Source organism: Mirounga leonina, unplaced genomic scaffold (assembly GCF_011800145.1).
Source record: "Mirounga leonina isolate KUSES-001 unplaced genomic scaffold, KU_Mleo_1.0 Mir_174, whole genome shotgun sequence".
Lineage (NCBI taxonomy): Eukaryota > Metazoa > Chordata > Mammalia > Carnivora > Phocidae > Mirounga > Mirounga leonina.
The window spans coordinates 69,654,518-69,666,925 of NW_023270451.1; the positions used below are offsets into that span (position 1 = coordinate 69,654,518).

A 12,408-nucleotide genomic window follows, 5' to 3' on the forward strand; every position below is an offset into this window, starting at 1 on the left:
CTTCCCTCCCTCACTAGCAAGTCTAGTTGGCTTTACTTCTAAAATATGTCCTAATTCAACCTCTATTCTCCATCTCCTCTGCTAATCCGAGCCACCATCATTTCTTGCATGGCTACTATAATAATCTCCTGTCAAGTCTTCTCACTTCAACTCTTCCTTCCCTCCAACTCATTAAAATGGATCACGCTGCTCCTTGACTTGAGCCCCTGCACAGGTCTCTTCTTCATAGTTCCACGTCATGGTTCCTTACCACAGCTGTTAGGGCCCTACTTTCCCAACTCCACTCTCCCCCATCACTAGGCTCCAGCCACACTTTCTATTCTTTGAACACACCAACCCCTTTCCGGTCTCAGGCCCCATTGCACTTATTTATTCTCTCTGCCTAGAATGTTTTTTATTCAGCCTTTGTATGCCTGGCATTTTCTTACTGTATAGGTTATTAGCTTAACTATTACCTTCTTAGAGAAGTTTCTTTTACCATCCAATCTAAATATTACTCCAGTGTAGTCTTTTCTTAGTACTCTAAATGCACAGACTAAAATGATCTAATTGACCTATTTATTATATGTTACCCTATCAGAATATAAGCTCCATGAAAGCAGGGCCCTCGTCTGGCTTATTTGTTTATCCCTGTCTTCCTAGCACCTAGACAAAGCCTGGTGTATCACAGCCTCTTAATAAATCTTTTTTTTTTTTTTTTTTAATAGGGATACATGTTTGCTGTCTGAGAAGTTCTGGCATTCTCTTTCCTTTGCAACCCGAGTTCCCTTTTAGTGCAATTTATTCATTCTTCAATAAATATTCATTGAGCACCTACTATGTACTAGACATTCTCATAGGACTGAGCATACAACTGTGAAAAGATATGCATAACTCCTACCTGCATGGAGTTGTAGTTTAGGGAGAGAGAATAGGAAAAAAAGAGGAAATTAAAATATATTGTGATATTTGCTAAGATAAGGAGGGAAACTAAGGGTGCCAAGGGAAATATAGAAAATGGCACCTAACCTCAAAATAGGTGATTGAGGAATGATTTTCCAGAATGAAATGATCTGAAAAATGAGCAGGAGTTAGCCAGGTGAAGAATGGTAGAGAATACTCCTGGCTTGGCTTAGACTAGCTTAGCTTGGAGGCCAGAGAGAGCACAGAACTTATAGGAGCCAATTTAGTGTGTTAGTTTAGCTTGGGAGGAGTAAAACTTGTAAGGGGGAAAGAAGAGAGAAGGCTGAAGAGGTAATCAAGGCAGGATATGAAAGGCCTCTGCTAAAGGAGCTCCATATTACTTAAATGGAATAGAAAGTCACTGAAAGTCATCTCAGGAAGAACTGATTTATATCTGTTTTTTAAGAGGATCATTCAGGGGGTGCCTGGCTGGCTCAGTTGATTGAGCATTCAACTCTTGATTTTGGCTCAGGTCATGATCTCCGGGTCATGAGATTGAGCCCCGTGACTGGCTATGCACTTGGCATGGAGTCTGCTTGAGATTCTCTTTCTCCCTCTCCCTCTGCCCCTCATCCCCACCCTCTCAAATAAATAAATAAATAAAATCTTAAAAAAAAATAAAAGGGTCACTCAGAAACCATAACTCTATGTCTGGAAAAGAACAAAGACTCTACTTACATTAGGGTAAGAGGTATAGTTAGCAAATTTGGGGCCCCTAATTAATTGAACTGAGTCACCGTCTTAATCCTTTCCCCTTAAAAGTATCTCTTTTCCCCAAAGTTAACCACTAAGCATCTTTGGGACTAACCTTCTCTGGCCTCTCCCCCTGTCTCTAGACTCCCAACTCAAGTCACTGGGGTCATATAGCATTCCCTCAAGGAATAAATATTTTTCCAACATGCTGCAACACCCAAAGTGCATCTGATTTTAGAAGTTAACATATTGTGGCCTTCTTTGGGGCATTCTTTTTTTCAAGGTTTTTTTTTTTTTTTTAAAGTAATCTCTATACCCAATGTGGGGCTCGAACTCGCAACCCCAAGATCAAGAGTAGAATGCTCTACTGACTGAGCCAGCCAGGCGCCCCCTTTTTGGCATTCTTGATCTGATATGCTAGCGAAGGCCACTACTAAGTTTTCCTCTATGGTAAGAGGTCAGGACAGTTAATGATTATACCGGGAAGAGACTACTACTGAGGTGTTTCAACTCACTTGGTCATCCACTGAGAAACTCTTTGCATGAGTTTTTCCATGGGGCAGGAGATGAAGACACTGTCACGGCTTTTCCGGGTAGAACCTTTTCTAGTAAGTGAGGAATACTTGGGTAATCGCAGCGGCTAAACCAAGAACTAAGCATGCATAACCCTGACAGACGGGTACCTGATGGGAGCATTATCTAAGGCTGCCAGATATTTGGAGCAAATGTTCCTTTTTTGATAAGAAGCTGGTGTGATGCCCATATGGCATTCAGAGCACGAGGGCTGTTACTCCCTCTCTGGTCTTTTTCTTACAACTCTGTTCTGTCTGAACCTTTGGGCGAAATTTCTGCCCGAGCTAAAAGCGGACAGATTTAACAACTGGAAAAAACGAGGACACGCGGGTTCCCCAACCCCTTAAGGTTTTTTTCTGGTCTGTGGGTGAATATCATGACTGAGCAAGCCTAGTGCACGGACTGGTGTGAGAGGACTCGCAATAAATGTTTACAAGGAAGGGCATCTCACAAACTGCAAACAGAACAGGGTGAGAGGACACAGGAGCATTTCCTTTTCCTGTCTCCATGTGACTCGGGAACGCGGGGCAAGACATTTAAAACCAGGACCGCGGCAAAGGGAAAGGACGGTAGCTCCTCCACGCCAGCGCCCTTTCGGGGAGGGCAGCGGTTTCCAAAGTCGCAAAGACGTCCCTTCTCCCAAGTCCGTCTTCTCAATTTCCCTTCCTGGCTCCTAACTACAGTTTATTTCTTTTCATAACATTCTTGGCTTACCTCAGCTTGTAAGAAAAGTCCTTTGCGCCACTCCCCTCCGAGCCTCCCAGGACAGCCCTCAGGTGCTCACAGTCCAGTCCCAGTTTCGGTCGGTCTATTAAGGAGCGTTAGGCGACGGACGCTCTAGAAGAGAACTCAGTATCCGCGCGCGCCTCAGCGGCGCACAAAACCAGCAAGACCCCACAAGGGGAGCGCGCACGGCCCAGCGGGCCGCGGCCCCTTTAAGAGCAGGCCACGCCCCTCCCCTCCTCCCGGCGCGGCCGGCGGTCGGTGGCGGCCGCTTCGGTGCTGACAAGATGGCGGCTGGCGGGGCTGTCGCTGCGGCGCCCGAGTGCCGGCTTCTCCCCTATGCGCTACACAAGTGGAGCTCCTTCTCCTCCACTTATCTTCCCGAGTAAGTGCTGGGCCCTGGGCTCGTGCTGCCCTACTCTTCGGCATAAGCACGGCTGGGCCAGGGGGGCTGTGGAGGGCAGTCGAGCCGAGAGGCCCAGGCGGGGCCTGGTAGGGGGACGCCTGGCCTCCCGAGTCTCAGTCCAGCGGCGGACAGCTTTGCTCTCCCTACCCCCCGTCTCAGGGAGGGGTTAGGGTCCGGAGAGCGGGGCCCGGGGGGAAGGGGTGAGGTGTGCCGCGGGTCCGGAGCGCGTCGGACAACCGGGAGCCCCGTGATGCTGTGCCCGGGATTTGGGGGCTGAAAAGAGCTTGGGGGGGGGCGGCTGGCTCAGGGAGGTGGGGCAGGAACCCGAGCTTTTGAGGTCCCGACGTCTGGCAAACTGGTGAAGATGTCTAAGGTCGTCGGAGCTGTCGAGATTGGGGGAGGGATCGACCGAGACAAAGTGTAAAGCTGAGCGGAGGAGTGATTGTTCTTGACTGGGGTCATTAGAAGTGATTAGCTCCAGAGGACTGGTAGAAGTCACGCAAGGCTGAGAAGTTGTGGGACCCATCAGAACCCTTGCCAGTGGGAGGATTCGTAGAATTTGCAGAGGGTTGTCTTTTCCGGCCGGTAGTTCGGAAAAAGATAGCGAGTGGGCTGGGACATTACAGAAGAGTTCCATTATATTATGGCTCAGAACATGGATTTATGTAAATACAGACCAATTTCCCAACCCAGGCACTCAGATATAGACAGAAAAGTCTGACTTTAATGGATTTGACTTCCAACACTGGTTTGGTCTGAATCCCCGATTTGGTGTTAAAACAAGTTCCATTGCATTACTACCATATGTGGTTTTTTTTGTAACAAATTCCTTCTGAAATGCTGAAAGTACTTTCATACAGTGTTTATTTATCTTTAGTTTATCTTTGAGGGAAGAACATGTAACTCCAGTTTTACACAGAGATAGAGAAACTGGCTTAGTGAAGTTTAAAGATCTATGCAGACCCTGAAGAAAAGTGCTAGTTGTTCCCCACCCCCCATCATTTCACAAGGCCAGGAATGATTTTATGAACAAAACAAGTTGCAAATAATATATCTTTTTATGTTACTGAACAGATGAAGTAACTAGATCTGTGAAGCATACTCAGAATTTTTCATCTGTATTTCAGAAATTCTTTACCTTTTCTCAAATTTGATTTCTTCAGTTAAATCAGTCAAGAATCTCAAAATGGGTCTGTGACTAGAAGAATCTATAGCTCTCTTGACTGCTAGCCCATTGTCCTATTCACCAGGTCAAGGGTTGGCAGTCAGGCCTTCAGTAGGGTTTGCTTCAGTGAAGGGTGCCAAGTGACTTGTGGTCACATCTGGCCTGTGTGGCCTATTGATGGCTACTGCATGGCTGTGTTCCTGACTGATGTTGGACTACAACTTTTCATTTGAGAGTGAGCCAGGTGAACATTCTAGCCCTCAGCTTTAGTTGAAATGTGGCCCAGGTACTTCTGATTTTTGAGGCTAAAAAGTTCTTGAATCTGGAGACAATTAGCATTTTTCTATACCCAGGTTAGGATCACAGACAGTAGGGAATTGGGGTGGCATCCTTTGATCTAATAACTTCAAAGAAGTTTTCTAATAACAGAAGTTTTGCTGGTCTTAAGTTGGGCTACTTTCAGGATTTCACTCCTTAAACTTTGGTCTAAGGGCAGGACTTGGATATTAGAAGTCCCATCTCAGTTATGAATAAAAAGGGAAGAGTGCGTTTCAAGCAGGAAATGATTTAGTGGGATGGTAACTTTACTCTGACTTACGTCTTATTATCTGACCCAAGATTTGAAGTGGACAGAGTACTAGTTTTGTTTTTTTTTTTTAAACATTTTTTTTTTTTTTTAAAGATTTTATTTATTTATTTGAGACAGAGAGAATGAGAGAGACAGAGAGCACATGAGATGGGGGAAGGGTCAGAGGGAGAAGCAGGCTCCCTGCCGAACAGGGAGCCCGATGCGGGACTCGATCCCGGGACTCCGGGATCATGACCTGAGCCGAAGGCAGTCGCTTAACCAACTGAGCCACCCAGGCGCCCCAGAGTACTAGTTTTGGTTGGCAGGCAGTTGTTTGAGTTTGGAGAACTCTATTGTAATTCTCTCGTATATGTTCATAAGTTAGTATTTAATGAATATTTAACTCTCAAACACTTTTATTTACAATGTTTTATTTAATCCTTATGGTATTCTGCTGTTTTATGCAGAATAGTTTTTATTTTAAAGTACTAAGATATTAAAATAGAAGAGTAATTGGAACTTTTTTCTTTGAAGGAATATAATTGAGTATTATGGAGTTTGAGTTTGAGAATTTTGTGTGTGCTGGATTAGTGTGTGCCATGCCTAATTGTAAAACTCTTTTGGTACTGAACTTCTATTAGCAAGTAAGGATGTTACAGCTTTATATAATAAGAAGTGTAAGAAAGGGAATTGACTTTCCTTGCTTTTGCCCTAAAATCCTTTTTAATGGCAGTTGCTGTATCTTTACTGCTGTGACAGTCATGTTAGGTACTTCCTAAGTACTAATTTTAAGTAAAGCCATTTGTTGGAATTGTCTCCTGGGTAGCAAGTATTTATTGATTTCAAGAGTCACAGATCTAGGCATTTTTAGGGGTGAATAAGAAAGCAATAATAACAATGGGAAACACTTATAATGTGCCTTCCATATGGTAGCCCTTTTATGAACACTTTAAGTGTATTAACTCATTTAATCCTCACAATTGTTTGAAGAATTTCTGTTTTCCAAATGAGGAACTGGGCATGGAGAGATTAAAACTTGCCTCAGGTTACACAGCTAGATGAAGTCAGGATTTGAACCTAGGCAGTCTCGCTTCACATTCCATAGTCTTAAAAGTGCTGTTCTGCTTCTGCACAAAGGTAGATTCAGGAATTCGAGACTGGAAAGAGTTCTCATATTAAAGGCACTTAAATTTTAGCTGTGTAAAAACATGTGAAGTCCTGAAAAAAATGGAACAATTCAGATATCTATCTTCCTAAGGACGAGAATTTTTTTTCCTTCTCCCAAAGGCAGAAAAAAAACATTTTTTCCTGCTCATCCTTTTAGATTTATTTGGACCTTAAAAATATTAAAGCAGATCTAGTTATCGATAGCACATTTTTATTTTGAAGCTAATAAAGTGGCCTTTTGTTTTGCAGTGTGCTTAAAAAGTTTGCCATATTTTACATTTTTCTGAAATTTATACTCAATTTGGGAATTAAGAGAAATACTTTTTTTATTTTATTTTATTTATTTATTTGACAGAGACACAGCGAAAGAGGGAACACAAGCAGGGGGAATGGGAGAGGGAGAAGTAGGCTTCCTGCTGAGCAGGGAGCCTGATGCGGAGCTCCATCCCTGGACCTGAGCTGACCCAGGCGCCCCGAGAAATACATTTTTTTAAAAAGATTTTATTTGTTTATTTGTCAGAGAGAGAGCACAAGCAGGGGGAGCGGCAGGCAGAGGGAGAAGCAGACTTCCTGCTGAGCAAGGAGCCCGATGGGGGACTCTATCCTAGGACCCTGGGATCATGACCTGAGCCACCTAGGCATCCCAGGGAAATATATTTAAATGATGATTAATTGTTAAAATTACATGGGAGTTTATATGTAAAAATATTTTATATTCTCTATACTTAAATGCTTCTTGATGTAGCTAATAGTGATACTGACTACACTTTACTGAGCACCTATTACATGCAAAATGATTTTTCTATATAGTTTTACTTAATCCTTAGAACAAACCAGCGAGATGAGGTTTTTTCGTTTGTTTTTTGTTTTTTGCAGATGAGGAAACTGAGGTCTGTACAGGTTAAGTAACTTGTCATATAGTTTTTAAACGGCTTGACAAGTTCAGTGACTCAAAAGCTATTGCATGTGCTTCTAGTAACAACTACCATTTATTAAGTACCTTCTGTTCTTTGGGCACTACGCTTAGCACTTAGCATGTGTTTTTTGATTTAGTCTTCACAAACACTTTATAGTAAATGTTACTCTGTCTTACTGAAGTTCAGAGAGAGAAATTGATTTGCCCAGGTCCAGGAGTTGGAAGAGTAGGAGATAGTATTCTCATCTTGGGCCTTCTGACTTCTGTTACCAAAGCTGCTTCAATATTTTGCGTGTCTATAGTATGTGCCTAATTGTGAGTACAAATAAGAAGTGCTGTAAGTTTAGAGAAAGAGCAATATTTAGACTTTTTTGTCTTGACATTAAGGTTTTAATGTATTAGTATGAAAACTGGGAGGACCTTTGAAAGTTTTGTACACATTAGGTAATTTCACTAATATGGAATGATTCTAGTTTACATGTAACTGAAAGACTTAAATATTTTAGATTGTAAAATTTGATACATTTTAAGTGTTTACCTTTTTTTTCTGTTAGTCTTCTTTATTACTTAAAATCAAACCATTAAAATTGTACCTTGTGTACATACATAGTTCAAGTTAAAGTGGTATGATCTGACAACTAGGATTAGAGATGAACCTATTTCAACTATTTTAAAATTTAACATTTAAAAATGAATACATATTTTTTCTGCTTGCAAAAAAGCCTTCTAAGTTTATTGTGGAATATTTGCAAAATATAGACCGGAACAAAATATAAATTATCTTTAATACCACCATCCAAAGATAACCAATCACCCTTTGATATACATCATTCCAGATGTTTTGTTGTAACTATATTTTTCATTTTGATTTTGTCCTCTGTTTGCTGTTATGTATTCTTTTTCCTCATTATATAATAAATATTTCCTCATGTTGTTAAATATTCCTCTATATCATTCGTTAATGGTGCATTATAATCTAGGTAATAATTTTATGGCATTTTATTTAATTGGTCTCCTATTACTGGACATTTAGGCTTTCTGGCTTTGTTTTGTTGTTGTTTGTTTTTGTTGTTCTTTGGCCATTTTGAGTGAGACTGTTTGCCTTAGCGAAACAAATTTTGAACTTATTTATGATGAGTTCCTTGATGTTCAATTGTTGTATTTAAAGTATCCATCTGGGGGCGCCTGGGTGGCTCAGTCGTTAAGCGTCTGCCTTCGGCTCAGGTCATGATCCCAGGGTCCTGGAATCAAGCCCCGCATCGGGCTCCCTGCTCGGCGGGAGGCCTGCTTCTCCCTCTCCACTCCCCCTGCTTGTGTTCCCTCTCTCGCTGTTTCTCTCTCTGTCAAATAAATAAATAAAATCTTTAAAAAAAAAATAAAGTATCCATCTGTAGGAAACTTTCTATCTACCCTGGGTTTATTTTGGCATTATCCTTAGCAATTTGGGATTAAAAATGGAGTTTTGGTGAGATAGGTCCTTAGAGATGTCTGAACAATGCTTATATAATTCAAAAGTGACACTGCTCCTAGTAATTCCTTTTCCTTCCTCCCTCTCCCTTTATTTTGGTTTTTAAATGAATTTTTATTTTATTACTCACATACATTTGAAAAATAGAACACACTTGTGAGGTTTATTATTTATTTGGTCTATAGACAAAATCATTGTGCACATGAATTTGAGAATTTGTTACAATCCCATAGACTCCTGCAAACCCATGAATTTGAATCACTAGTTTGGAGGTATTCCACTCCCTGGAGACTGGGGACTGTCCTGCTCTTCCTTATCTCCTTTCCTCCTCTTTCCCTAAACTGAAATTAGACACTGGCATGGCTTAGGAACTTTACTGGCCACTGAAAGTTCTGATATTTTCAGTCTGATAATCTTAGAACTTTAGAAAAATAAAGATACCCAGGATAGAGGAAAGGAATATGAGGTAGATGGAGGCCTACTGATTCAGTCTGCAGAGCTGACTCCTAGAATTGGATCTTTGTGTGACTCTTCACAAGTTATGATTCTTCTCTGAGCATCATCAGTTTCCTTTTATGTAGAAATAGTTTTTATCTTTGATCGAATTCAGGAGGTTTATATTCTGTTATTTTATTTCCAGATAGGCAGATGGCTCTATCATTTGCATTAACTTCTAAGTAAATATAGTAGGTTTTGAATAAATGATTTGGAGCCCGATACAGGGACTTTGTGATGTTTTACGTGTAGATAAGATACATATCAGCTGTTTGTGGTGACCTCACTGCTGTATTTCAGTTTTTCAAAAATCATCTTTGGAAATATGAGGGATTTCTAGATTTTCGTTTTCGAGATGTAGATATTATCACCTAAGAATGGCTTTCTTTGTATTTATTCTATGGTTTTTGACCCCTCATGAATCTGTAGCATGACTCTCTCATCAGTTCTGAAAAAAATTTTGATATTCTTCAAACATTGTTTCTGACCCATTCTTTTTTTCCTTCCGTGACTCCAATTTAATCAATATTATACCTTTTGTCATACCCCCATGTCCTTTATGCTTTTCCCTGTCTTTTCTATCATTTTTTTTCTCTCCTTATTCCATCCTGGATAGGTTTTACTTATTTGTGTTCCAGTTTACCAATTCTCTATTCAGCCATGTCCCAATTTGCTTTTAACCCCACCTATTTTTTTTTCTTGATTTCAGCGATAGCATTTTTTAGTGCTAGAAATTTTATTTGATTCTCTCTTTTAAAATAGATTCTAATTTTTTTGGTGAAAATATCCATATTGTCACTCATTTTCTTTTTCTTTTTCTTTTTTTATTTAAGATTATTTATTTTTAGAGAGAGCATGCACGCAAGCAGGGGTGGGTGCGGGCAGAGGGAGAGAATCCCAAGCAGACCCCATCCCGAGGCGGTCCTCCCATCACACAACCCTGAGACCACGACCTGAGCTAAAATCAAGAGTTGGTCGCTTAACCCACTGAGCCACACAGGTGCCTCTGTCATTAATTTTTTTTTTTTCTTAAGATTTTATTTATTTATTTGACACAGAGAGACACAGTGAGAGAGGGAACACAAGCCGGGGGAAGTGGGAGAGGGAGAAGCAGGCTTCTCGCTGAACAGGGAGCCCGATGTGGGACTCGATCCCAGGACCCTGGGATCATGACCTGAGCTGAAGGCAGACGCTTAACGACTGAGCCACCCAGGCGCCCCTGTCATTCATTTTCTTGACCATATCAGTCAAGTAACTTTAAAGTCTGTGTCTGAAAACTAATATCTGGATCACCTGTAGATCTATTTCTGTTGCCTTTTTTCCTTTTTCGTTAAGTATCTTGGTGTGTCTGGTAATATAATAATTATTGTATATAATTATATATAGTTATATGTTATATAATGATAATTGTTATGACTACTACTACTCTTACTACCACCACCATCCTCGGGGGTAATTTTTGGTTAAATGCCAGACATTATATGCAGAATTTTAGATACAAGTACAAATTAACAGTTCGGTCCCTAATGATCTCTTTCTCTCAAGAAGTTTCACCTATCTTCTGGCAGGCAGATGGAATAGACCTTCAGTCAGGACTGCACTGACTTGAAGCTGGGTTTTCGGTTTTGTGAGCCTGGGGTTTGCCCCCTCTTTTTGCCAGCCCTACAGGGAACCCGGCTGAGAGACCGGCTGTTTCCCGGCCTCCTGCTTTGTCTCTCCAGCAGCATGGGAGTCCTGAAAGCTCCTCTCTGCAGACTTTTTAGCCTCTGCTCTGTGTAGTTTAAGACTTGACAGATGCCTTAAGGGGAACATCAGTACACAGTGTCATGTTTGTTCTTGTGTGCCTCCCTTCACTGTGGGATCTTCACCCCTTAAGTCCTGGGTATCATGGCAAGACCCAGCTACCAAGTTTTGTCCTGGCCACATGAAAATCGCCAAAAGTTCTGCTGACTTTTTTGCCTTTTAGTGACTGTCCTTTCCCAGCCCCTTTCCCTGTGCCATTAAAGAAATAGCTGGAATGTCCTGTGTAGAATGTGGGGCTCCCTTTAATGACTTCTTTGGGATCTCAAGTCCTAGCTGCCTCAGAAAGTGTCTGATACCTTAAGAACTTTTGTTTTTTTCTATTTTATACAGCTTTTCTAGTTTTAAGAGGGAATGTGTTGACCTGCTATGGGCTATTATGTCACATCCAGAAGCAGAAATTATTGTGTGTAGTTCTTATGGATTAGATTGTTGTATCTGGTAGGCTTATGAATTTCTCATGATTATATTAATATATTAATCTAACCTTTGAGCTCAAGATTTTTTGGCTGAGTATTTTCCTTCATTTTGCCTTTTGACATCTTTTTTTTTTTTTTTTTAAAGATTTTATTTATTTATTTGAGAGAGAGAATGAGACAGAGAGAGAGCATGAGATGGGGGAGGATCAGAGGGAGAAGCAGACTCCCTGCCGAGCAGGAAGCCCGATGCGGGACTCGATCCCGGGACTCCAGGATCATGACCTGAGCTGAAGGCAGTCGCTTAACCAGCTGAGCCACCCAGGCGCCCCCTGCCTTTTGACATCTTAACTGCTTATTCCTAATCCCTGATGGGAAAAATTATGAAATGTAAATAATAATATTTGTTAGCAATTATTTAAATATTTATTGACTAAGAGTTAAAATGAGATATTATTCTTGGTTTTGTTGCTGATTTGGAAGTCTCTTTTCAGACTTAATTGTTTATGAAGTCCAGAAATTGAGAATTTAATCTTTGTCATAAGTGTATAGTAATTTCCCTTTCTGTAATGTGCTTTTTATATGATCTACCTTTTTATTTATTTATTTATTTATTTAAGATTTTATTTATTTGCAAGAGAGAGAGAATGAGAGACAGCATGAGAGGGAGGAGGATCAGAGGGAGAAGCAGACTCCCTGCTAAGCAGGGAGCCTGATGTGGGACTTAATCCCGGGACTCCAGGATCATGACCTGAGCCGAAGGCAGTCTCTTAACCAACTGAGCCACCCAGGCGCCCATATTATCTACCTTTTTATTAAAACTTTCATGGGGGGTGGTGCTTGGGTGGCTCAGTCAGTTAAGGGTCTGCCTTTAGCTCAGGTCATGATCCTGGGTCCTGGGATCAAGCCCTGCTTTGGGCTCCCTGCTCAGTGGAGAGTCTGTTTCTCCCTCTGCCTCTGCTGCTCCACCTGCTTGCGCGTGCTCTCTCTGTGTCAAATAAATAAATAAAATCTTTTTAAAAAGTTCATGGGACTGTTGTATTTATGTGAAGACATTGTTTAGAGAGAAGATACTA

The 12,408-nt window shown here is 41.2% G+C and overlaps 1 protein-coding gene and 1 long non-coding RNA gene across 2 annotated transcripts in view; one reads left to right on the forward strand and one right to left on the reverse strand.

The window, feature by feature from the left end:
- Positions 1–3,083, reverse strand: part of LOC118021096 — an 81,567-nt gene extending 78,484 nt beyond the window's left edge. The window contains exon 1 of the long non-coding RNA XR_004682106.1: positions 2,923–3,083. This is a non-coding gene — a long non-coding RNA (uncharacterized LOC118021096). The remainder of the gene's footprint in view (positions 1–2,922) is intronic.
- Positions 3,084–3,200: 117 nt separating this feature from the next.
- MKLN1 (muskelin 1) overlaps positions 3,201–12,408 on the forward strand; it is a 167,638-nt gene continuing 158,430 nt past the window's right edge. The window contains exon 1 of the mRNA XM_035021125.1: positions 3,201–3,316. Within this exon, the coding sequence (XP_034877016.1) occupies positions 3,219–3,316 (98 nt within the window). The 5' untranslated portion in view covers positions 3,201–3,218. The remainder of the gene's footprint in view (positions 3,317–12,408) is intronic.